Source organism: Vombatus ursinus, unplaced genomic scaffold, assembly GCF_900497805.2.
Source record: "Vombatus ursinus unplaced genomic scaffold, bare-nosed wombat genome assembly UNPS02014784.1, whole genome shotgun sequence".
Taxonomy (NCBI): domain Eukaryota; kingdom Metazoa; phylum Chordata; class Mammalia; order Diprotodontia; family Vombatidae; genus Vombatus; species Vombatus ursinus.
The window spans coordinates 8513982-8539930 of NW_020954562.1; the positions used below are offsets into that span (position 1 = coordinate 8513982).

Consider the following 25949-nt stretch of genomic DNA (forward strand, 5'->3'; position numbering starts at 1 on the left):
ATTCAGACAGTGTTTAGCCAACGAACAAAATAATGACTAACATTGGGTAGGCAAAATTAGAGAGAATGTCATCACCTTTTACAGAGTTTTAGGAAATTTGGGGTTTGAGTTGATCAGTCTTTTTCACTTAGTTGCGGAGATCGTCCCATTGTGCTGAAACTTCCGTTAGCTTAGCCAAGGGAATAGACATTATGTGAAGTCTCCACAGTCCCCAGTTAGTTTGTATACCTTCTTGGCCATTTGTAGCTACTTCCAGTCGGTTCTGTTGGTGTTGAGATCACATCTTGGATCTCTCCCCAAACCTCCCCCCCCCCCACAACCACACACACACACACACACACACACAAAGGCACTGGTCTGGAGCTTTGGATGAGAATCTGACTTAATTTGTGGAGTTCTTGGTCTCAATATGATCAACATTTCTTTCCTTTTTTTCTGACACCATAAAAATAGAAAATAAATTATCCACTCATTTGTCTTAAAAAGTACTGGAACTCAGTGCTAATTGGTGGAGGTGGGGGGCAGCTTTTTTATTTTCATTTTTTGGGTGGGTGGATCTTGGTGTGGGAACTCTAAATCCTGTTCAATGAATATTGGTTAAAGGAAACATATGCAGGTTGTCTCAGAAGTCTTAATGCAGTGTTAAGCTTTAATAGCTGAAAACCTCACTAAGACTTTTAGGACACCCTGTGTTTGAAAGGTTGGTCATGTGGAATTTCACAGAGTTGGGGGAGAAGAAGGAGAGAGGAGCAGAATTAGAACCAGTGGATGAAAGTTACAGGAAGGTAGTAATCAACTCAGTAGAAGAAACTTTCTAACAACCTGACTTGTTCAAATGGATTTCCCTTTCTTGAAAAGGAGTGAGTTCCCTGTCACTGGAGATGTTAAAAGAGATGCTCTGTAACCAAAAACTTACTCTTTGGTAGGAGTGTCTCAGGTAGGGTTTGGATTAGATAATCTGCTGAGGTCCCTTCTAATTTTGTAATTTTTGGTTAGCTGTGTTCAAATTTCCCTTGAAGGAAGGAAGAAAAGAAACAAGCATTTAATAAGTGCCTACTATATGCTAGGAACTGCCAAGTGCTTTTAAAATATTACCTTATTTGAACCTTATTTAAATGAGGAAGGTGGAGACTATATATGTCTTTTAGATACTGTTGGGGAATGTTGGTATCCAACTGCAAGTTCTTCTCCCTCCTTCCACCTCTCTCCTCTCTCCCCTCCTCCTTTCTCCTTCCTTCTCTCCCTTCTCTCCCTTCCTCCCTCCAGGGCTGCTGCTGTATCCACTGCATTACCTAGCTGCTCCAAGTTTTTCACTCCATTAAAACTAGACAGAAGCAAAGACCATCGCCGTGAGCCACGCCTCTGTGGGTTAGGGTAGATCAGTCATATCACATAGACTCAAAGAATGCGAGAGCTGTAAGGACTCTTAAAGCTCATCTGGTCTGATGCTTTCTCTCATCATTTTACTTCTGAGGAAATTGTAATCTATATCAAACTGTAACTGAGAGCTTCTCTCCTCCCCTCCAATTTCTCCCACTTTGGCCCCAAAGGAAATTGGAGACTTGCCCAAAATGCATCTATAAAAAGTTCTTGTATGCATATAATGTAAATATTTAACTTGTATTAATATTTCTCTTTGCATTTAGTTGTCTTTGATAACCTGCTTAGGGTTAGGATTATAGTGAACTCATTATAGACTTTCATGATGCACAGATAGAAGTGCAGTTAATGCTTTGGATGATTTTATTTTTTACTATTAAAATAATAAAAAAAATTACTGGCACAGTAAATCTAGGAAGCTCTAGGAATGGAGTCTTCTGGATAAGTGTTAGTGTAGATGCCATATGTGTATTGTACACCTTCCAATAATTGACAGATAAAATATGTTTAACACTAAACCTATATACTTCAGTATTTCAGGAGAGGCACAATTTCATTGAATCAGTTTGTCCATCTAGGGAAGCAGATTAATACCTCTTCTGTGCCTTATTGATAATCTTCATGGAGTCAGCTTTTTGTGATGAGCCTCTCCCTGAGACCTGTAATTAGCCTAGGGTGGGCCAAGGTGGTCTTCTTAAGCAATCGCCACTTCTCCCCATCCTTTTTTTTTTACCGCATGTTTCTGGGGTAAAAATTCTGGGTTGTGGTTTTGCCTTCCAAGAGAAGTCTTATCCTTGGATCATCACCGGGTCCATACTTTAAGTATCTGCAGCTTGGTATGTGCACCTTTGAGAACCTGTTCTCTGCACCACACCTGTGAGCCATGACAAGGCATGATGAGGTCAAATCAGTCTGAAAGGAAACTCAGATGTCAGGTGGTCATTTTACAGATAAAGTAACTACGTCCCAAGGAGTTGTGACTTTCTAAGGTTATACCAGTGGTAAGCTATTTGAATGGAGGGGCAAAAGTAGACAAAACATAATTCAATATCTTTTCGTTTAAGAAGGAGAACTTTTTAGTGACTTGAGGTATCCTTGTGAGAATCTGTTATATTGTAATGGGAGCCTAGAAACAGAAGGTTAAGGATAATTAAAATACCAACCTTAACTCTAAACTGGCTTCCGCAATAGACAGGAAAGACTTAACACAGCAAAGTTTTTTTGGAGGAGGGAGGAGGTGACACTTGTAAAAAGTTAATTTTTAATTATTTTTCAATGAATCATATGCAGAGTGTGTATGGTGTATGTGTGGGTATTATCCCATCTTATGTTTCTTTGTGAATAAGTAATTTGAAATTTATGTATATCGCATATATGCATAAATTAACAATTGATAGGAAATATATATAGATAAATGGATTTTCTATGCTCAAGTTTTCAGATTTGTTTGTGGTTATAGTACATGGAATTTCATATTCCTGTAATATTTTTGTGATTTTATTTTCAGTCCATCTTATGAGTTCTCTTTTAAAAAAAAAAAAGTCATCACTCTGAAGAACAACAGTACAACAGTCACTTAAGCCTAACTCCCCTCAGATTTCTCAACATTTATTTAATATGTGACACTCTCATGGACAGAGTGTCTGGTTTTCACTCCAGATTGAGAATTTATTTGTTGTTATTTCTCATTTTAATGACTCAACTGCTCTGTTAATTTTACTGTTGTAGCCGGTGATAGATTGACTTTGTTTCTAAGACTCCTTTATTCATTTGGTATGTCTTGATATGTGTCACATGATAGCCTTGGTTGGGTTTTTGGAGTCTAGAATCTTGGATTCGAAATCTCTTCTCTGCCATTTTCTACCCAATTACCACCCATGTGATCTAGATAAATCATTTGACCTTTCTCTGCCTTAATTTCCTCACCTGTAAAATAAGGGATTAGACCAGATTAATTTCTCCTTAACTAGCATTTTAAAAGTTTTTACTATTTACTAGGTGCTTGGGATATAAAGAAAAAAATGAAACTGCTTCAGCCCTCAGGGAGCTTATATTCCATTTTGGGGAAGTAGCATGTTAAAGCACTGATAAACCCCTCAGGTCCCTTCCAATTCTCAGCCTGTGATCCCCTGAATTGGCTGCTTAATCCATGTGTAATAATAACCTCGACCTCATAGGGTTACTATGAGGCTATAATGAAGTGCTTTAGGGAAAGTGCTTTGCAAACCCTCAGGAGCTATAGAAATGTCATGTTATTGTTATTAACTGTAACCTTTCTGAGACCCTGTGTGATATCCTCAGGGAATTTTGGAAGGGAGTTTTATGTGCCACGCTGTCAGCAGGTCCTAAGTCTTGGTAGAAGGTGATTAATGCAGAAGGCTTTAGGAGCAAAAGAGGACATTCCTTTGCTGCATTTGTCTTTCATATCTTGGACCAATGATCAAGGCATGAGATTTCAGCCGGACTGAGCCTACTTCTGAGCAGAAACTAAGTGCATGCAGCAAAAGGAAAAAAAATGGCAACAGCTGTCTTTTTAAATATAACCTGGAGGGGGAAGGCATTGGTTTTCAACTCCCCCTTCGTCTTTCCCCATCACCCCACACTCATTGCATAGTACAAGGAGGGCAGTGATTTCAACCATGGTAGAGAGAGCAGGATAGGTTTGAACAATTGGGAAGAAACAGCTTCATATCTTCCCCATTTGGAAATAACCAAATGTGGAAAACAAAACTGGTGCATGAGATGTTGATTTTAGGAGTATTTTTGGTTTAGTATATTTTTACTAACTATCTTATTTATTTTTCAAGAGTGTGGCAGCCCAGAATCTCGAGTCAATGCTATTCATTTCCTGGTCCACAGACTCCCAGAGAAAAATAAGGAAATGTTGGACATTTTGGTGAAACACTTAACGAAGTAAGCCCTTTCTTCTTTTTTAATTTTGAAATTCCTTTTCTCCATGTGTTGTAGGAGATGGATCGTGGTCCTGGTGAGCTGTGTTTGTAGCGAGTAGAGCTGTGGCTCTTGTACACAGTACCAGGAACCAAACCTGTAAAAGCAGGCTAGAAGTTTAACTCACAGTGTGTGTTTTGGAGAAGAGTGCTGAAATTTAATATTTCATGAATTTGTGTAATTATTTACTTAAGGACATTGCCAGCAACATAGGGTTTGGTTTGAAGGGAAGGAAGGGAATAGGATCCTTTTTTCCTCCTTGACTGACTCAGACTGACCAGGCCTAAAGACTTCTTAGCAGTTTAGGTTAGTTTCACACCTGCATAAGTATAGGCTGAGGGAAATGGCACTGAATTTTTCCAGTCAGCTTAGGAACAGTATTTCCAAGTGACCCCAGTTTTTTTTGTCTTATTCTATTATCATCATTACTACTCCTACTACTACCACCACTCTTTTTAGCAGTATAATAGTCTGAAGAAATAACCTAAATATGGGGTAAATCAACAAGTAAAACCCTTAAATCCAAGCCCTTTACAATGGTGACAATATAAAATTTAACATTATAACAGTAATATTAGAAAGTAGCCCAGTATCTACAAAGACCAGTAGATTTACAGTCAGAGATGTGGGCTCAACTCCTGGCCTTGCACCTTACCCACCTGCATGACCTTGGGCAAGTCACTTAATCTCCTTCTCTGGGCCTTTCGTTCTCCTATCTTTAAAGTGAGGGGGTTGGACTAGATCATTTCTTAGGTCCCTTCCAGTTATAAATCTATGGCCATAAGAGAAATCACACTTCACTTGTTCTCTGTCCCCTCCTGAGTCCTTTTGTGGTCTTGGCAATTTTCTTCCTTTTTTTTTTTTAATACGGCTGTAGTCACCGTGTATATTCTTATCCAGCTGATCTTGTCCCATGTTGTTTTGTTTAAGTCTTTCTGTGTGTCTTTGTATTCTTCATGTTTGTCCTTTTTCATTACACAGGAGTAGCTTGTACCATTATTATCCCATAATCTTTTTGCTCCAGTTTTATTTATCATCTTTAAACAGTACGTAATTTGATGGAGATGTTAATGTGAGTGACTTAGAAACATAAACTTTTAGAAGGCATCTTAGAAATGATCTGCTCTAACGATTCTTAATCTTCTTTGTGGGTCACCTTTGAGAGTTTAATGAAGCTTCTGGACCTCTTCTGGAAATTTTAAAAAAAGTATGAATAAAATACATAAGATTACAAAGGAAACCAATTATACTGAAATTATAGTTATCAAAATATATATATATAGATATGTATATGTATCTATGTTTAGATATATATGTATCCGTGTGTAGATATATACGTATATGTATCTATGTTTGTATTTATGAGTGTGTGTGTATACATACATACATACATATATATATATATACACACATACACACACATATATATGTATATATATTTTACAAACACACCAAGTTCATGGAACCCTGCTTAAGAACCTCTGATCTAGCCCAACCCCTTCATTTTACCAGGAAACTGAGGCCCAAAGAATTGAAGTAATTTTGCCCCAATTTAAACAGCCACTTAGTTCAAACTTTTAGATAATACCCTCTAAAACTTGTATTTGACTCCATCAGATCATAGATATGGTTTTAGATGGGACCTTAGAGATCTTCTGGTCCTGTTCTTACATTTTATAGAGGTGGAACCTGAGTCCCAGTGAGGTTCAGGGGTACACCTAAGGTCATACAAGTTGCAAGGCTCAGAGCTGGGATTTGAACCCTTGACCTTTGCCTCCAGATCAGGCCCTTTTTTTGAAGTTTTGTGAATGTTGATGTTAAACATGAGAACACATTCTGCATTCCAAGATGATGGCAGCTTAAAAAAATTTTTTTTTGCTCCTTTCTTTCTCCTTTTATCACAATAAGTGTTTCAAACCATGCCAAGCAAAATCTCATGACAGTTGCAAATCTGGGAGTGGTGTTTGGACCAACACTGATGAGGCCACAGGAAGAAACAGTTGCTGCCATCATGGACCTGAAGTTTCAGAACATTGTAGTGGAAATCCTTATAGAAAACCATGAAAAGGTAACCGACTTATATAATTTTTTTTTTCTGCACCTGAGAAATGCTGTTAAATTTACTCTAGGAGTTCTTTGGTTAAAAGACTATGCTGAATCATTTTACAGTGTAAATAAACACTTTTCGTTGGGCACTTGGATTTGTCTTCCACCTGGAGTCACTGGCACTGCATATGCAAAAGACTTGGCATGTGAAGGCAGGCTTGTCAATCATTATTCGCTGGTGACATAAGCAGGGCTGGGCTGGAGCCTGTTCCGGTGAGCCGTTTGTTAAATTTTCAGTGAGAGCGTTAACATCTCAGAAATGGGCAAATGCTGCAAATCAAGGCTTGATTTATTGTTTTGTTGATTTCTAGATTTAAAAACAGTGATGGAGAAAATGTTAATAATGCAGGTAAACCTAAAAGTGTGTTGTGCGTATGGACCTTTGGTTGTGAAATATTTACCAGCACACACTCATGCGTCATGTAATATTTATTGGTTTGTGACTAGGGGCAAGTCATATAATCTCCCTCTGCCTCAATTTCCTCATCTATAAAATGGGAATATTGATGCTTGCTCTATCTAGCTCATAGATGGTTGTGAAGAAAATGTTTTACAAACCTGAAAGTGCTATAGAAATGACAGCTATTATTATTATTATTGTTATTATTATCAGCATTTGTAATGTTATGCTGTGACACCCGAGGGAGATTATATAGGCTGATTTTATGTAGACCTCAAAAATTGAGTGTATCTGTTATTATTTTGATACGGTCCTGCCTAAAGTCAGGGAATAGACTAGGTGACCCCAAAGATCCCTTGTGATCCTAAGATGTTATGATTCCATAATTACACCATTATGGAATGTGCAGTGTTGGCATGGTAGATGGCCTTACTACAACTAGACCAGATGTTAGCCAACTCAGCTTTTTTTGTAAGACTTTTTTTTTTTTTGATATACCCATGCAAGTTTGCTTTCTGACTCAGGAATTTCAGTGGCTAGTGTCCTTGTTTAAGTTGGATGACTGTCAGTATAAAATGGGGAGCAGAAACCATGTCAGTGTGTGACTATGATGGTCACTGTAGAATTTCCCCTACCCCCTCTCTGAAAGGTGACTGTATTTTCTCCCCACCCCTCCCCCCACCTTACCTTGTTTTTTCAAAATAAATTTTGCATCTGTTCATATAGCCCATGAAGGAGAGGGCACATGGGTAAAGAAAAACAATTTATTCTTAAGCAGGACAATGTGATTTTTTGGTTTTAGAAATTTTTTTTTTTTTACAAATGTTGAATGAGCTTTTCTGTAGACCTGTCTTTGACTACTTCTACTTATACAATTTATACATAAATACCCAACAGATTTGTGATTTTGAATGTAGGGAACTTCCTCCAGTGATGCAGGGCTCAACTTGTCCATGATTTAGCCAATAAATTGTGAGAAGTTGCATGAAGAACAGGGCAGTCTAGTGATGTGCTAAGCGTCACCCACTAATAGATGCCCAAGGTAGGATTTAAACACAGGTCTTCCTGCTTCTAAGCACCTACATTCTATCTACCATGGCTCACTGCCCTTACTTAATCTTTCTTGTCAGAATAATGTTTTAGAAGAAAAGGAAAATATAAAGAAATGTGAACAATAAAGTTAAGGCAGCCTATATTGAGTTCTAAAATTAGAACACAAACTGTCTTATTAAAATAACATAATATAAAATAACATAAAATAAAATAAAAAAACAGCATCACAGGACCCTTGCTAATAATTTCTGGATTCTCCTCATAAGAAACCGGCTTTAAATAAGTAATGAAACAGTCCTGGTAGGTTCTGTTGTATCCAGTCGTCTTAGTCACTGCCTGAGTGCTGGCCATTTGCGCCATTTTCCAGATCAGCACTTCCTTATGTGAATTCTGAATTCTCCTAGGAAAAAATGGAGATGAAAATCTGTACTGTGAAATTTTAGTGGCTAAAGAAGGGCTTTGGTTATTTTCTTTAGCCTGGTTGTAAAAATAGCTTGGTGATCAGCCTAGGAGATTTTACTCCACAACCAGTCATGAATCTCTGCCTCCCTTTATGGTGCTGTCAAACTGTCATTAAACCTCATTAGTGCGCACGAAGCTGTTGAGACACCTCTGGTGGACGATAGCTGCTATTCATTTGTAGAAAGAGAAATAATTAGGCTACCGGCTTTGAGATGCTGGTACAGTAGCTCAGCCATCATTTGATTAAATCCCAATTAAGGAACTTTAATGCAATGTATTTGTGAAAAATACTGACTCTCGGGCTTGCCCCCTTGGATTAAAGGATCACAACTTAATGCAGCACCCTCCCTCCCTTCCTTCCTCCCTTCCTTCCTCCTTCCCTCCCTCCCTCCTTTCCTTCCTTCCTCTCTCCCTCTCTCCCTCCCTCCCTCCCTCCCTTCTTTCTTCCCTTCCTTCATCCCTCCATTTCTTTCTTTCTCTTTTCCTAATTTGAAGCTTGGCAGAGAAATTTGTGTTTTTCGTCTAGGAAGTAGATTCCACCTTTACCTTATTCACAAATCTTACAAGTGTTTTCAAATGGCAGCGAGGAGCTAATTAAGTAATCATAGTAGATATGCCAGTAGGCTAGCTTATATAGTCAAGAAGCTAAGCAGAGAAATTTCCATTTCTCATATCTTAAGTGCTATAGCTGGTTATTGTTAGAAAATTGGTATTAGAGAACTATGGGTGGTGGGGGAAGTGGCGTGGAATGTTGTAAATTTAGAGACTCAGTAGAATGTTAACTTTGTCTCCACTGATAGAAAGGTGCTGTGAATGGTAGTAGGTTAGGAAATATTCCATGTGCTGATGTCTTCAAGAGCTTCTGTATGGAAGAGGGGTTTGGCGCAATCAATTTTGCCCCAGAGGGTAAAACAATGAGTAGAAGTTGAAAAGAGGCTGATTGATGTTTGCAGCGAACAAGAACTTGCTAACAGTTAGAGACATCCTAGGGGTGACTCTCCCTCCCCTTCCTGCCTTCTCCATTAGAGGTCTGTGAACAGAAGTAGATGACTATTTGACCAATTATGTTGTAGTGGGTATTCTTTCAGGATTATGGGTTGCATTAGCTAGTCTCAAAAACTCACTTAACTAATAAATTTCTGTGATTCTGAGTTATGGTCAACTCTATAGATTTTACTTAATACTCTTTGTTAGAAGGGAAGGTATAAGAGTAAGAACTTTTTTTTATAGGAGGTGGTAAAAATATAGGGAAATGACTGTGGCATAAAAATCAAAAGGTATAAATAATACTTTAAATAAAAATAATCAGAACCAATATATGTGTGAGGCTGAGAATGGAAAGAAGGTAATGTACTCACTAGATGGCCATAGCCATCCTTTTCTAGTCTCAGTTGTCTTAGTGTTTTGTTTTTTTTTCTGTTAGGGGAAAAGGAAGTAGTGTTTCACATGCCTTAATTCTTTTCCTTCCTTCTTTTTTCATTTGTTGTTTCTTTCTTCCCTTCTCCCACCTCCTGTTCTTGTTGTTCTTTTCTTTTTTTCTTTTGGTTTTGTTTTACAATGTCTTGATTTCTCATAAAGTCACTGGCTTCCATTTGCTCCATTCTAATTTTTAAGGAAGTATTTTCTTCAGTGAGCTTTTGGACTTTCTTTTCCATTTGGCCAATTCTGCTTTTGAAGGCATTCTTCTCCTCATTGGCTTTTTGGACCTTTTTTGCCATTTGGGTTAGGCTATTTTTTAAGGTGTTATTTTCTTCAGTATTTTTTTTTTTTTGGATCTTCTTTAGCAAGCTGTTGACTTGTTTTTCATGATTTTCTTGCATCACTCTCATTTCTCTTCCCAGCTTTTCCTCTTCTTCTCTTACTTGCTTCTCAAAATCCTTTTTGAGCTCTTGTATGATCTGGGACCAATTCATATTTTTCTTGGAGGCTTTGGATGTGGGAGCTTTGACTTTGTTGTCTTCTTCTGGTTGTATGTTTTGATCTTCTTTGTCTCCAAAGAAAGATTCTATGGTCTGACTCTTTTTGTGCAGTTTGCTCGTGATCCCAGCCAGTTACTTGAGTTATAAAGTCTTTGTCAAGGTAGGGGTCTGCTTCCAGTGTGGAGGGTGTACCGTCCCAAGCTTTGGGGGTTTTGTGCAGCTGTTTTCAGAGATACTTCTAGGGACTTGTAAATTTTCAGTTCTTCCAAGGTGGTATGATCAAAGGTGAGGTGTTTACTCCTTTCCTGACCTGTGCTCTGGTGTATGAGTGACCACAAGCACTCTTTTCTGCCTTGGAACTGTGAGGACGATTTCCTCTCCGCAGCCACTACAAGCTCCACCACGCCAGCACTCCTCCTTGCCCCAGGATCACCACCCAGAACTGTGACCCAGATCCAAGCACAGGCAAAGCAAGAGAATCCTGCACCAGCAGAGAGATCTCTGCAATCCACCTCTGATCAGCCTCTTGATTCCTCCCTCTGTCAGTGTGCCTAACTTTGGAAGCAGCCACTGCCCCGGGTCTGCAGCTGGTACTGGGGCTGGGACCGAGCTTCTCTCCCACTGTGGTTACAGACTTTTCCTACTGACCTTCTAAGTTCTCTTTGGCATTTGTGGATTGAGAAGTCTGGAAACTGCTACAGCTGCCTGTGATTCAGTCCCCTGAGGCCTGCTCCAGGTTTGCGGAGGCCTGGTCTTTGCCTGCGCACTCACACTGAACTACGTTCCTCTCCCAGCTCAGCACAATAGACCTTTCCAATCAACCATCCAGGTTGTCTTGGGCTGGAAATTTGTTTCACTCTGTCTTTTAGTGGGTTCTGCTGCTCTAGAATTTGTTTAGAGCCATTTTTTACAGGTATTTGGAGGGGTTTGGGGGATAGCTCAATCAAGTCACTGCTTTTACTGTGCTATCTTGGCTCCCCTCCCCCTGTTCTTTTCTCAATAACAATTGTTTTTTTTCTCAACAACATCTTAATTCTATGGATTCTTTTGAGAGAAGACAGTTTACTTGGGCAGTAGTAAGTGTTGGGCATTATACAAAAAAAATTTCTCATGACCTTGGTGACCTGAGACATGGGTTTCCCTGTACTCGGATTTGTAATCAACATTACAGGTGCCTTAGACTTTGAGAGACAGAGAGAGAGAGAGACAGAATGAACAAAGGAGTTTTCTGTATGAACTGTTCAAAGAAAATGAAAAAATGGTATTTGTAACAGAGAGGAAAAATATATCAAGGAGAAATGGTAAAAATAAAATGGAGAGGTCACTCCTCCCCAGTGCTCTGAAAGAAAGAAAAGAGAAACCTGAGAGAAGGGAAAGAGGCCAGAGCCCATGCAGGGGCAAATATGAGAAGAGAGAGGGAGGAGAGAGAATGAATGAACATGGACAGAAAGAAGGAAGAAGTCTTTCTTTCCTTTTTTTTTTTTTTTTTTTAGTTCCAACAATTATGGAAAATGTGAGCTCTAGCTAGGAAAATCACTGAAGAAAGAGATGGTAATTGAAAAAAATATATAGTTAAAACTAGCAACTCTAGATGAATGGATTTTGAGTTTGAAAAAGATCTCAAACTATTTTGCAAATGGTTAAGGTTTGGTAAAATCCAAAGCACAATTTACCCTAACTCCTTTCCCATTTTTATTAAATCCACATGTTCTTTGGAAGAAACTTAATCCATATGTTTTGGTTTCATTTATACGTAACACATTAAGATGTTGTTTTACAAGAACTATCAGAGGGCCAAAAACATTTTCGAGGTCTTTCTTTCCTTTGCAAACCAGGAAATTGTGTGTGTCCCAGGAGAAAACAATACCTTGAACCCCTAGGGATTTTGAATTTGGCCAGAAACTCAGAATACATGAAGTTTACATGAGTTCTTTTCTTGGCAAAGTACGTCTTGCATACCCTGACTGTGCAGCATAATCAAGCATCTGATCAACTGAAACTGTATTTATCCAGAATTCAAAGACCAGAATGCTTGGCTTAGAGTCCGGAAGACCTGAATTCAAATCTAGTCACCAACATTTACTAACTGTGTGATCATGGGCACATGATTTAAGCTCTATGAGGATATCTCTGTAAAAATAGGAATGATAATACCTATGAGACCTACTGTACAAGGTTTTTGTGAAGATCTAATGAGATAGTGCATGTCAAGTCCTTTACATACCTTAAAATGCTATGTAAATACCAGTTATTGTTATTTTTATCACAGCTGGATTTCTCCCTACGCACCATAAGATAAAAGACAAAGGAAGCATTAGCAACTTAATTTTTTCTATTTATTTTGAGTTATATTGATTGGGGGCAGTTAGGTGGCACAGTGTGTTTAGCACCTGGCCAACAGTCAGTAAGACTGTAGTTTAAATCCAGACTCGGTAACCTACCAGCTGTATAACCCTGGGCAAGTCACTTAATCTTACTTTCCTCAGTTTCCTCATCTACAAAATGAGCTGAAAGAGGAAATGGCAAACCACTCTAGTATCTTTGCCAAAAAATTCTGGGGTCACAATGAGTTGGACACATTGAAATGACTGAACAACAACAAAAATATTGCTTGATTCTTTTTATGTTTTATACCATGGTTATTTCCTAGTGTGCTCTGCCTCTGCCTCATTTGCTAGTAACAAAAATAGATTCAAACAAATCAACAAAATGACCATGTTGCGCAGTGGGACCTGCCACTCCCATAGTGCCCTGCCTTGTTACTGAAAGGAGGGAGTAGGTTTCATTGTTTACTTTCAGTTGTCACCTTTGAGTTGTTTTTGTTTACCTTGTTATAGTCATATTGTCTATATTCTCTTGGTTCTGCTTACTTTTCAGTGACCTTTTTAAAAAGCATCTACTGGAGAGTATAATGTCAGATTTAGATTTGGAAGGGGTCTTGGAGATCATCTATTCCAATCCCACATTTTATGGATGGGGAAACTGGGCACCAGAGAAGGTCCTAAGCAACTGACCCAGACAAATAGAAGTAGTATGATGGAAATGTGATCTAAACTCAGGTCTTCTGATTTCAAATCCAGCACTCTTTCTCTGAGTTGGTGTGTTAGCCCCTTCTCCTTCTTTTTAAATCTTCAGTGAGAATTGAAGTTCATGTCGCTGTTCACTAGTGGTGATCCTGAGGATGCTTCCTGAATAATGAACGAGATGATATTGTGGTCATAATAGTTTATGGGATGCACAGTAGCACTATGGTCTTGTTGGGGAAGTGTTAGACTTGGCATCAGGAGGACTGGATTCAGATTCTGATACTTCCTAGCAGTGAGTTCACGGGAAGATCAGTTTCCTCTTCCTGCCGTCTCCTCCAGTGTTACTCAATGGAAAGAACATGGAATTGCGAGTCAAAGGATGGAGGTTCAAATCCTTACTCCTGGTGTGACCAGAGGCAGATCATTTAACCTCCTTGAGTCTAAGCTTCCATATCTATAAAATGAGTGGGTAACCTATGAGGGCTTCTTAAACTTTTTCCACTTGTGACCCCTACAGCGCTTCTTAAGCTGAGAGTCACGACCCCCAGTTTAAGAAGTGCTAAATGGTCTCTGAAATTCTTTCTGTCTCTCAATCTGTGATCCTACGATTTGTAATAACACTTTTTCATGGGGTTGTTGTGAGCATCAAATGAAATAATGTACATAAAGCACTTTGCAAACCTTAAAAGTACTATCAAAATTACTATTATTATTATTATTATTGTTTGTGGTCTACAGTATTTAAAATGGATACTTCTTGTATCATGCAAATATGATTTCAGTTAACAAGAAGGCCTTATTCCTTTGAGTTTGTAGGTAAATGGGAGGGTCCTTCCTTCCTTCCTTCCTTTCTTCCTTCTTTTTCCTAACTTCCTTCACTTTTTTTCTTTTCTTTCCTTCTTTCCTTCTTTCCTTCCTTCCTTCCTTTTTTTTTTTTTTGGTGCTATTTTCATGGTCAGATTGTTAGGTATTTAAATATTTTAATTGGATTTTTATATACAGTATTCAAAATGTGGTGCTATAGATTGACCTCCACTTTGGGTAATGAATGTTCCAGGCTGCTTGTCTCCATCTGTCACTGCAGTTTCAGTATTTTTGTGTGATAGTCAGCAGCTTTGGAAATTTCAGTTGTTACAGCTCTTATGTGCATCTCTCAATCCTGAGATGATAATAAAAGCAGTGCATATTATTTTCATATCCAGTCCAATCTGACAAGCATTTATTTAGCACCTACTAGGTACAAGAGACTATGTTAAGTTTCGGAATGCAGACATGCACACATATATGTGCATGTGCACACACACACACAGTTGTGTACCTCAAGGAACTTAAATTCATTTGGGGAAATGAACCTCTAAATAGACAAGTACATGCATGGTTGTTTGAACATGAAGAAGGGGCACTGATCACTGGGGATGTGGGAAAGGCTTCTTGAAGGAATCAGTGCATTGATTGATTGAAGGAAACGAGGCTTTAAAAGATGCTGAGGTAAGGAGGGCATGTGTTTCTTTTTGGGGATTCAACTAAAAACTCTACTAAAATAAACACTTTATGAGGAAGGTAGAGGGGGCAAGAAATCATAGCATGTTAACGATGAGATTTTCAAATCAAACCTCTTTTTAAAAAAAGATTTATTGTATCTGTTCTCCTGTTCCCTTCTCCCTCCTCCCTTTTCACCTCCCCCCCACATTGCTGTTAGGTTGAAAAGAAAGAGTTAAGCCTAAAGAATATTGACTTGACAGCATGACCCTGCACTCTCATCTCTTGTTTGAGAGATGGCAGGCCCCAGAGCAAACGCCCTAGGAGAGCAGAACTGGAGGAGACTTCTGCTGGTACTGGAGTAAATCCTTGCTGACTCAGGGTGCAGAAGGAGATATATGTTTTTTAAAAAAAAGCACAGGGCCAGTATGTGAATTTGTTTTGCTTGACTTTGAATATTTGTCATAAGGGTTTTGTTTTTCTTTTCTTTTTTTTTCTAATGAGGTGAGGAGAAAGGGAGGTAGGAGAGAAAGAAAATAGATTTTTGTAAATTGAAAAAAAAAATTAAATTAAAAATAAACATTGATGTCATTTCCCAGTAACTCTCCCCTCCAGATCCCCAAACCACTAAGAACCCTCCTTTGTAAGACAAAGACGTGTCAAGCAAACCAAATCGACGCGTTGGCTGTATCTGATGATGTATGCCTCATTTTGCACCTGTACCTATATTCTGCTACCTCTCTGAAAAGAAGCAAGAGGCATGTTTTCACTGTTAGGCCTCTGAAGTCACTATGGGTCATTTCATTGATTAGGGTTCTGATGTCTCTCGTCGTGTTTTCCTTTAAACTACTGTGGTTATTGGGTGAGGTATTCTCCTGGTTCTTCTTAATTTTCTCTGCATACTGACAAGAAAATGAGGTAATTCTGTTCCACAAACATTAATTAGGAGCCTTCTATGTGCTAGGCCCTTCAAATACAAAGACAAAATGAAAAAACAGTCCCCTCCCTCAAAGGGCTTACTTTTCTTTTTTCTTTTTTGCAAGGCAGTCAGGGTTAAGTGACTTGCCCAGGGTCACACAGCTAGTGAGTATCATGTGTCTGAGGCCAGATTTGAACTCAGGTCTTCCTGACTTCAGGGCCTTGCTCTATCCACTGGGCCACCTAGCTGCCCTAAGGGCTTATCATCTTCTGGTGGAGCTTCTTGCCAGCTTAATTAAGATCTTTCTTAGCAGGAAAGGGTGTTTACAACCCAGGCATCCAGCTTTATTTTACAGTTCTTTTTCCTACAGATGCTAATTTGCACACAATTGTGCCTCTTCCTATTATAGAAGTAGGGAAGGTGAGAAAGGGATCTATGTTTTCACCCATATGTCCCACACAAAGCCTGAGAGTATTAAATCACACTCACCTGAAGAGGGCTTAACAACTTGGAATGTCTTGACACACATTAACCTTTGGAAAGCGTGGTGGAACTATGCTCTGCCCAGCCATGATGAACGTGGGGGAAAATCTGACTTCCTAGAACATGTCAAAAATTGCTTATGCCTGTTTTTTAGCAGTGTGCAATAGCCCTAAGAAGAGCTAGGTCTGTTTGGGAGATTGCAACACCAGGAATTCTGAGTGAAGAGTGTGTGGAGGGTTCAGTCAGAATCCATTACTCCAAAAAACAGAGGATCCCTGGGCTCAGGGCTCCAACAACACAAGCCAGGGCTATCATTTTCACATGAGACACAACAGATTTAATTCCTGGGCAAGCTCCTTTCCATTAGGAATCAGCAACTTAGTGCTTTCAAAAATGTTTTTTTTTTTTTTTTTTAAATAGGGGAAGAGAATAGAGAGGAATTGTCAAATAGACTAGCCTGAATTGTCCTTCATACTGTGAAGCAAGCACTAGGTTGCCAAGCAACATCACTGTCGATTTTCAGATGTGGGAAAATAAATCTCTTTAAAAAAAAATTCAGGAAGCTTTATGTCTGAGTAGTGAGCGACTGTTCAATATAGAAGTCGCTGCCTCATAGCCAGTGTTTCGATAAATGCCCAGGTATTTTTCCTCCTAAGAATTTGCAGGAAAGATGGCTCTTTTGGCCTCACTCTGTAATCTTCTTTTCCAGTCATGTTCTTCTCAGTAAGCCCTTATGTTTTCTGGGGCTTCAAAAAATGGGGCTGTGAGCATTTAGAAATCAAAAATCGTTCTGAATGTTCTTTAAAGGGAAGCAGAACTATGAGCAACAGCATCATCTCCTTTATTTCTACAGAAAAATATAAGTAAGTTCTAATTTTTGCCAAACCAGGAATCTTATTTTCTCAGAGACGAAAGGTTGTCCTCCTGGAGAAGAGAAATATTAATGGGGGATATTCAGGCAGTCTTCTAAGACTGTTGGATGGAAGGTACAGGGTGACAGATTTTGGATCTCCTTGAAGAAGAGTTCTTAAATTTTAGAGCTGTTCCAAATAGGAATTACAGGCAGTTAGGTAGTGCAGTGGATGGAACACTGGACCTGAGTCCAATCTTGTCTCAGATTCTTACTAGCTCTATGACTTGGACAAGTTAGTTAACCCCTGAATGCCTCCATTTCCTTATCTGTAAAATGGGGGTAATAGTAGCACCTACCTCTTGGAGTTGTTGTGAGGATCAAATGAGATAATATTTGTAAAGTGCTTTGCAAACCTTAAGGCATTATGTAAATGCTAACTATTATTATTAGGGATAGACTGCTTTGATGTGGTGGTGATTAGACAGTATTGCTGGAACTCCTCAGGAGGATGTCGGTTATTTGATTATTTGTTAAGAATATTGTAAAGGATATTCATAAAGGAACATGATATAATGAAAAGAACCCAGGTTTTGGAGTTAGAGGTCCTGGATTCAAATGTTGCTGCTGCCGTTCACTATTTGTGTGACTTTGTAATTTAACCTGGCAAGTAATTTAACCTCTCTGGCACTCACTTTGCTCATCTGTGAAATCAGGAGGTTATACTAGGTGACCTCTGAAGTTCCTTTCCTTCCATTTCTAGATTTATGATCCTTTGGTTTGGGCAGAAGTTGGCTAAATGGCTTCTGAGGTCACTTCAATTCAAAGCACCTATCTCTTGGCATGATGGTGTGTGGCGGTATGTGCTGGTAGTCTCTGTTGTAGGGATGCTGAGGCTGGTGGATTTCATGAGTTCTGGAGGTCTGAGTTAGAGTGGGGCCATATCTTATTGAGCATCTGCACTAAGTCTGTTACCAATATGGTAAACCTTTAGGAGGATGCCTAAGAAAGAATGATCTAGAGTAGGTTAACCAGTATTGGGATTGCAGGAACTATATGAACACAACTACAAAACACTTTTCACACAAATAAGGTCAGATCTGAACAAATGGAAGAATATTGGCTGTTCATGGGTAGGCCAAGCCAATATAATAAAATGACAGTTCTGCCTATCTATTTCTTCAGTGCCATAACAATCAAACTACCAAAAAAATTATTTTATAGAGCTAGAAAAAAATCATAAAATTCATCAGAGAGAGAACAAAAGGACAATAATATCAAGGGAATCAGTGAAAAAAATTTTGAAGAAAGGTGGTCTAGCCATACCAGATCTCAAACTGTAAAGTGATAATTATCCCAGTACATTCTAGTACTGGCTAAGAAATAGAGTGGTGGATCAGGGGAGTAGATTAGGTCCACGATATATCATAGCAAAAGACCATAGTAATCTAGATAAGCCGAAGATCCAGGCTTTTGGGACAAAAACTCTTTTTTTTTTTTTGGACAAAAACTGCTGGGAAAACTAGAAAATATTATTACAAAAACTAGGTATAGACTAACATCTCACACTGTATACCAAGATAAGGTCAAAATGGGTGCATGATTTACACATAAAGATACAATAAGCAGATTAGGAGATAATGGAGTAGTTTACCTGTCAGATCTGTGGATAAGGGAAGAATTTATTACCAAACGGGACAGAGAGCTTTACAACATGTAGAATGGATAATTTTGATTATATTGAATTAAAAAGATTTTGCACAAATGAAATCAATGGCAGCCAAAATTAGAAGGAAAGCAGAAAACTTAAAAAAAAATTTACAGCATGTATTTCTGACAAAGGCCCCATTGCTCAAAATATATAGATAACTGATTCAAATTCATAAGAATACAACTCATTCCCCAGTTGATAAAAGGTCAAAAGATATGAACAGACTCTTTTCAGACAAAGAAATCAAAGCTATCACTATTGATTAGAGAAATGCAAATTATAACAACTTTGAGGTACCACCTCACACCTTATCAGGTTAGCTAATATGACAGAAAAAGAAAATGATAAATATTGGAGAGGATGTGTGAAAATCAGGACACTAATGCACTATTGGTGGAGCTGTGAACTGATCTAATCATTCTGGAGAACAATTTGGATTGAAGCCCAAAGGACAGTCAAACTGTGCATACCCTTTGGTCCAGCCATACCACTGCTAGGTCTGTATCCCAAAGTTATTTTTTAAAAAAGGTAAAAAGACCTACTTGTATAGAAATATAGCATCTCTTTTTGTGGTGGCAAAGAATTGGAAATTGAAGGGATGCCCATCAATGGGGGAATGGCAGAACAAGTTATGGTGTATGATTGTGATGGAATATTATTGTGCTATACAAAATGACAAGCAGGATGATTTCGAAAAACCTGGAAATATTTACATGAACTGATGCAGAGTGAAGTGAGCAGAATCAGGAGAATATTGTACACAGAAACAACAACATTATATGATGAAGAATTTTGAATGACTTAGCTATTCTTAGCAATACATTGATCCGGGACAATCTCAAAGGACCCATGATGAAAAATGCTATCAACCTCCAGAGGAAGAACTGATGTCTGGATACAGATTGAAGCATACTGTTTCCTTCCCTCCTTCCCTCCTTCCCTCCTTCCCTCCTTCCCTCCTTCCTTCCTTCCTTCCTTCCTTCCTTCCTTCCTTCCTTCCTTCCTTCCTTCCTTCCTTCCTTCCTTTCTTTCTTTCTTTCTTCCTTACTTCCTTTCTTCCCAAAATGATTAATGTGGAAATGTTTTTCATACTTGCACATGTATAACCTATATCAGATTGCTTACCATCTTGGGGGGGGAGGGAAGTTCGAGTAGAATTTGGACCTCAACACTTTAAAAAAGTTTAAAAACTGTTTTAACATGTAATTGGGGAATAAAATAAAATATTATTTAAAGAAATCAGTATTGGGATTGGCCAGTAGTTGGCTGCTCCAGTTACAACCTTGGCAAGATGGGGAGACTCAGTTAAAAAAACAAAAACACAAGCATAAAAGTTACTGAGTACCCACTATATTCAAGGCCGGCCATGTGCTAGGATGGTAGATCTAAAGACAAAAATGAAGCAGTTCCTGCCTTCAAAGATCCTATGTTTTACTGAGAGAAGCCTTTGGAATATTAAGATTCTGTACTTGATTATTTCATCTGATCATAGTTTTCTCTTCTGGGGAAAAGCAGATGTCTAACCACGTAGAATGGTCTGTAAAAGGGACAGTCGTCTAGCTGAGCAATCCAAAAATGTAATGGTCTCAGAAGCCGTGGTGAGTTCCCCAAAGGATCATAGGGGAAGAGAGCTTAGAGATCAGCAAATCTAACTTCCTCTAATTTACATGGAAGATGTTTAAGCCAGAGTCCTGTAGGGAGGATTCTTGTTCAGGTGTGGATCACCCTTGACAAGCCCTGAAATTCTATGCCTCAATGATCTTCCTTATCTTAGACTTGAAGACATATATCCCTTTCTCACTTTACTTCCTTTTACATTCTTCTGTAATGGGAGGAGGCCGTGTATATTTGGATGGTTGGCATCTATGTGACCCTTGTGTCACACATGTCTGGGGCAAGAAAGGCTCATATTTCTTTATGGGGATGTCACACTTCTTTTGGCTCAAGCGTCCGCCCAGAAACCTGAGAAGGTCTCAACTTTGGACAGTCCATTCAACTGGCACAGGCTGCCATTTATAATTGGAATAGCTGTAGCAAAAGGAAGTTTTGTTGATAGGAAAGAAAAAAAAATCAGTAAATATCTTATTTTGCAATAAAACTGTAATTACAGTCACCCAACTGTTTGAGAGCCAGTGGCACAGACTTGCAAAACGTAAAATTCAATACAAACGCTAGCTGTACTTTTCTTTCAGCAAGCAGAACTAGGTCAATGAATGGAAGTTATACTTTCTAATAATTAGAATAGTAATGAAGTCTATTTTATTAAGTAATGAGCTTCTGTTGCTAGAGATATTTGTGGACGTAGGGTGACTATCTCTCTGGGGTGCTCTGGAAGGGATGCTTGCCGTACATGGGATGTCAGACTGGGTGACCTTCTAAGATGACAACTGACCCCAGTCAGTGCTTCCATCAGCCTCCTTGTGGTTAGGGTTATTGCATCCTTATTCCAACCTTGATGCCCCTTCAACTACTTGACATTAGGGTTAGAAATCAGTCAGTCAATCAAGAAGCTTTTTATTAAATCCGTATTATGTGCCAGGCCCTGTGCTGAGCACTGGGGATACAAAGAAAAACAATAATCTCTGCCCTCAAGGAGCTTGAATTCTAATGGAGGAGACCCTCAGTCTCATTTCATCTTATCTCATCCCTCCTCCTCCTCTTCCTCCTCTTTTCTCTTCTTTCTCTCTCCTCCTCTCTCCTTCTCTCTCTCTCTCTCTCCCCCCCTCTCCCCCCCCCTCTCTCTCCTTCATTCCCTCCCTCTCTCTCTCCCCACCCCCTTCTACCTCCCTCCCTCCCTCTCCTCCCTTTGCCCCCTCTCTCTCCCTTTCTCTGTCTTCTATCATCTGTCTCTCATCTCAAAGAAGGAACAGTAACCTGCTTTTGTTCTAAAGATTGATGAGGCACCATAGTTGCTTCTTTCTGGATAGGGTGGGGTACCAGCACAGTGCCCATGATTTCATTAGCCTAGAGAGCTCCCATAAGAGAAAACTCTTTACTTGCAGGTTATCATCTTTTCTGTAACCTATAGTCTTAAAGAGTTGCCTAGAGCCACTAAACAGTAAGGATCCCTGCCAGCACACGTTGACTTAGAAAATCAAATATTAACATTATCTGTGGGGTTTGGTTTTTTTTTTTTTTTTTTTTGGTATTTTCATTCATTTTGTCAAACATTTCCCAACTACTTTTTAATCTGATTTGGGCAGTGCTTGGCAGTGTTGCAGAGTGTTTGACACCTCTCACTTAGAGCATGGAGAGGTTAAATAACATCCCCAGAGTCATATGTATCAGAGGCCACATGAAAATGGAAGTTGTCCTGTCTTGGAGGCCAGCTCTTCTACCACTGTATTGTGATTTTCATATTGTAAATGCTTAATAAATGTTTGGCAGGTTGAATTGAACAGTCAAATTACCCACCCTCCCGTTCTCCTAAGTCAGCTTGAGAAGGTGGAAGGAATGCAGAGCCCAGAATCCTCTGTTCATTTGAGACTTTGAGATCTGCAGAAAACAATCCACCAGTAGAGCAGGACCAGATACCTTCTAGTCATTCTTCCCCATCAGATTCTTCAGTTTTCTGATGTGTAAAATGATGTTACAGTTTCCGGTGGCCTCCCCCCTTCAGCAGAACGTTCAGATAAACTTGTCTTGTAGTGAGGATTTGAATCCTCAGAAGAAAAGCCTTATGTAGGTAAACAACATGTGGCATTTTTACCGTGTTGAAGAGGGAGTAGCCTTCTTTGTTATTACAGAGAGTGGAATGAGAGCAAATAGGTGGAATTTATAGGGAGGCACACTTCATCTCCGTGTAAGAAAGAACTTTATAGCCATTCTAACAATTGACTGGACTGACTTCCTGTTCTCAGAAATGTCCAAGTGGAGTGAAGGTGACCATATGTCATGGAGGTTACAGAACCAGAGCCTTGCCTTGTGGGGGAGCTTGGGTTAGGTGACCTCTGCAGTGCTTTCCAAATTCTTTGACCAAGTCTTCTTCATGAAATAAATCCTAGGACTAGGAAATCAACAAGTCATAAAATTAAAGTATACCTATATGGCTTTTTAATTAAAAGTGGAAAATGTTTACTTTAGTTTGGTAAAAACCAATTGAAATATACTGTGCATATTTTATAAAGGGTCCAGTTGATCTATGAAGAATTAATAGTTCCATGGATTACAACTCATTTATCAAAATATGGCCTTTCTAAAACTAATGTGCTTGCTATAGGGAACATTTAGTTAGTAATAATTTTCTATCCCTTCTTATAATATAGAAGGCCTTCCTTTTCCCAAGTGGTTTGAATGGCATATCTCTCTTTTCTTAAAAAAAAAAAAAGTATTTTATCTTTTGTTTTTTCCTCACAACATATCCTTTTCTCTTCTTGTCTCAGAAAGCCATTCTTTATAACAAAGAATAAAAAGGGAAAAAGAAAAGTCAACAAAACCAACCAACGTATTGAAAAAGTGTACAATATGCAGTGCCCAATACCCATAGTCCTGCAACTCTGCAAAGAAATGCAAAGGTCAAGGGTCCAGGAAGCTTGAATCAAGAGCTTCTTTTTCTCTGGATAAAATTCCCTACAGCAAAGAGAGACATTCATTTTGTTAACCTTGGAATGATCCTCCAATTTTCTCAAATTTGGGGTCATTCTTCCCCACTCTTCTTAAAAATATCACCATTGTGGTAACTACATATTTGAAGAATTTGTAAAAAAGAAAAAAAAAATTCTTTTTTGAGAAAAAAAATATTTGCAGTCCTTTAGTCATTAGGGTTTTTGGAGAGCAGGTGTCTTTTGGATTTGCTCTTCTTATACATCTTTGATTTATTCTTTCCATCCTTGGATCATCTCAAGGGGACTCTTGAAGGGCAAAATAACACAAAAGGGGGCAGCCTGCAGGGTGGGTGCACAAAGAGGGAGAAATGGGTTACTTGTTTCTAAAGCAGCCTCAGGACTTTTCCCCCCACCTGGTGGTGCCGTCTTTCCCCTTAGTTTGTTTCTCTACATCAGTATCACATTTGAGATCTCTGTTATGAATATCAGTGAATCTCAATAGGTTGTCTAGAAAAGCAGGATTGCCTTTATAAATGCTCATTGTAATTCTCTCTTCCTCCCCTTTTAGAAATTCCACCCTCCTTTAAGGAGGAAGAGCCTGCCTGTTGATGACTGTTGTCACTCATGTTGTTGGTATTCAGTGTGTAAGAGAAGAAATAATCAAATGCTTTTTCTATCCACTGGTTAATAATAGGGTAGGGGAAATCCTCCAAGGCTGATTGTCTCAAATGACCACTTTCCTTGGGCTCTTTTTGGCTCATATTTTTTCCTCAGATGGTTCACTTCTGACGTAGAACCCAAATGGAAACTTTTTTGGAACCTAACTCCTTTTTCTAGATGAAAGACCACTCTCATCTTCTCACTGTTCTTTCTCTTTCTTTTTTTTGCCCCACAGTTCTTCCCTCTCTTTTCTTTTCTGCTCCCCATCTTTTCAGTGAGCCTTAATAAACTTTATATTTGAGGCAGCAAGGTGGTGCAGTGGTCAGAGCTTTGGATTTGGGGTCAGAAATATCTGAGTTCTGGCCAAGTCATTCTTAACCTGTTTTGCCTTAGTTTTCTTGTCTGCAAGATGGAGATAATAATAGCACCTCCCTCCTAGGGCTTGTTGTGAGGATAAAATGAAATAATATATGTAAAGTGCTAGGCAAACCTTAAAAGTGCTATATAAATACTAACTACTATTTTTAGCTATTAAGTATCATGGTCTCTTGTGCTGTCATTCGATTGTTAGTATCTAGGTGGCAGTGTGGTGTAATGGAAAGAGCTCTGGATACTGAGGCCCACGATCTGGGGTCAGATTCTCACTTACCTATAAAACCTTTGGCAAGTTGCCTTCTTTCTCTCACATTTAGAGTGCTGAACAACATGGTAGTTAAGGTTCCTTGCAACTCTATTTGGAATATTTCTGTTTGGTGGTTAGAGGCAGAAGGCCTAGAGATAATGGGAGAACAAACAACTGGAGAAGATACAAATTCTAGATAATGTATGGTTCCTATCATGTGGAGTTTATAATCTAGGAGACTGATAAGATACCAGAGATATAATACACAGCATTATCTGACTCACATATTATGGAGTGACAAACAAAAATCAGGTCACAGATGTCAAGTTGGAAGGCCACACAGTGCAGCCCTCACTGTCACCACCTCTTTCCTTCTGACCCTGCTCCCCACAGCCCTGATGAGTCAGTCAGTCATGCATTTTTTAAGGACTCGCTGGTTGCCAGGTACTATGCTAAATGCTGGGAATATAAATACAAGCAGACAGAAAGACAGTCCCTGCCCTCGAGAAGCTTACCTTCTAATGGGGGAGACTTGATTGGGGCAACCACCAGACCTCACCTTGTCCTACTGCATCCTTCCCTTCTAGTGCTTAGATGGCTTTGTAGTAGAAGCTGCAGGTATGGGAAATAGCATAAATCTTGGCTGACTGATGTAAATGGTAAATAATTCCTGTGTTAGTCAATAAACATTTATTAAGTGCCTACTATGTGCCAGGCACTGTGTTGGGTCAGGCCCCATAGCATCACTGAAACAATTTAGGGGGGTAGTCCATGCTGGGCAGGAATCTTCCCTATGGTACCTCTAAGTGATCATCCAGTCTTGGAGGTAATGGGTTGCCATGGAGAGAATACCAGCTCTGGAATCAGAAGACTTGAATTCAAATCTCACTTTTGATTGTTACTATTTAAATGACCTTGGGCATCCCTGTCCTCATCTTTGAGATGCCCACTGAAGCTCTTTCGGGTTCTACATATGTAGGTTGGCCATACGAGGTAAGACTGTAAAGGCTGAGTGGCGCCAAATGTATCTAACCTTTACTAAGGAAGAAGAAAGATGAATTCGACAATGGTATGAAGGATTAATGTGCCAAAGGAGAGATTGGAATTGGGAAGACTTCTAAGGAGAGAGAGGCATTGCAGTATTCCAGCCACATGTTAACAAGAGCCTACACTGGGATGGTGGCATGGTTGTTGTAGAGGAGGATTTGACAGAAGTTGATGACTGGTGAGGAAGAAGGAAGAGTCTGATAACCTCAAAGTGATCTACAGATAACTGGAGGCAATGTAGGCGGTAGGACAGCCAACATATAGTTACATAGTTTGTTTATTGAATTCAGCCTGATTCAATTTAATACATAAATTAATGGATCTCTTGACCAAAAATAA

The 25949-nt window shown here is 39.1% G+C and overlaps 1 protein-coding gene across 1 annotated transcript in view; it reads left to right on the forward strand.

Annotated features, from left to right (window-relative positions):
* ARHGAP10 (Rho GTPase activating protein 10) overlaps positions 1–25949 on the forward strand; it is a 381695-nt gene that overhangs the window by 248831 nt on the left and 106915 nt on the right. The window contains exons 17-18 of the mRNA XM_027866797.1: positions 4188–4293; positions 6238–6397. Coding sequence (XP_027722598.1) covers positions 4188–4293; positions 6238–6397 — 266 coding nt within the window. The remainder of the gene's footprint in view (positions 1–4187; positions 4294–6237; positions 6398–25949) is intronic.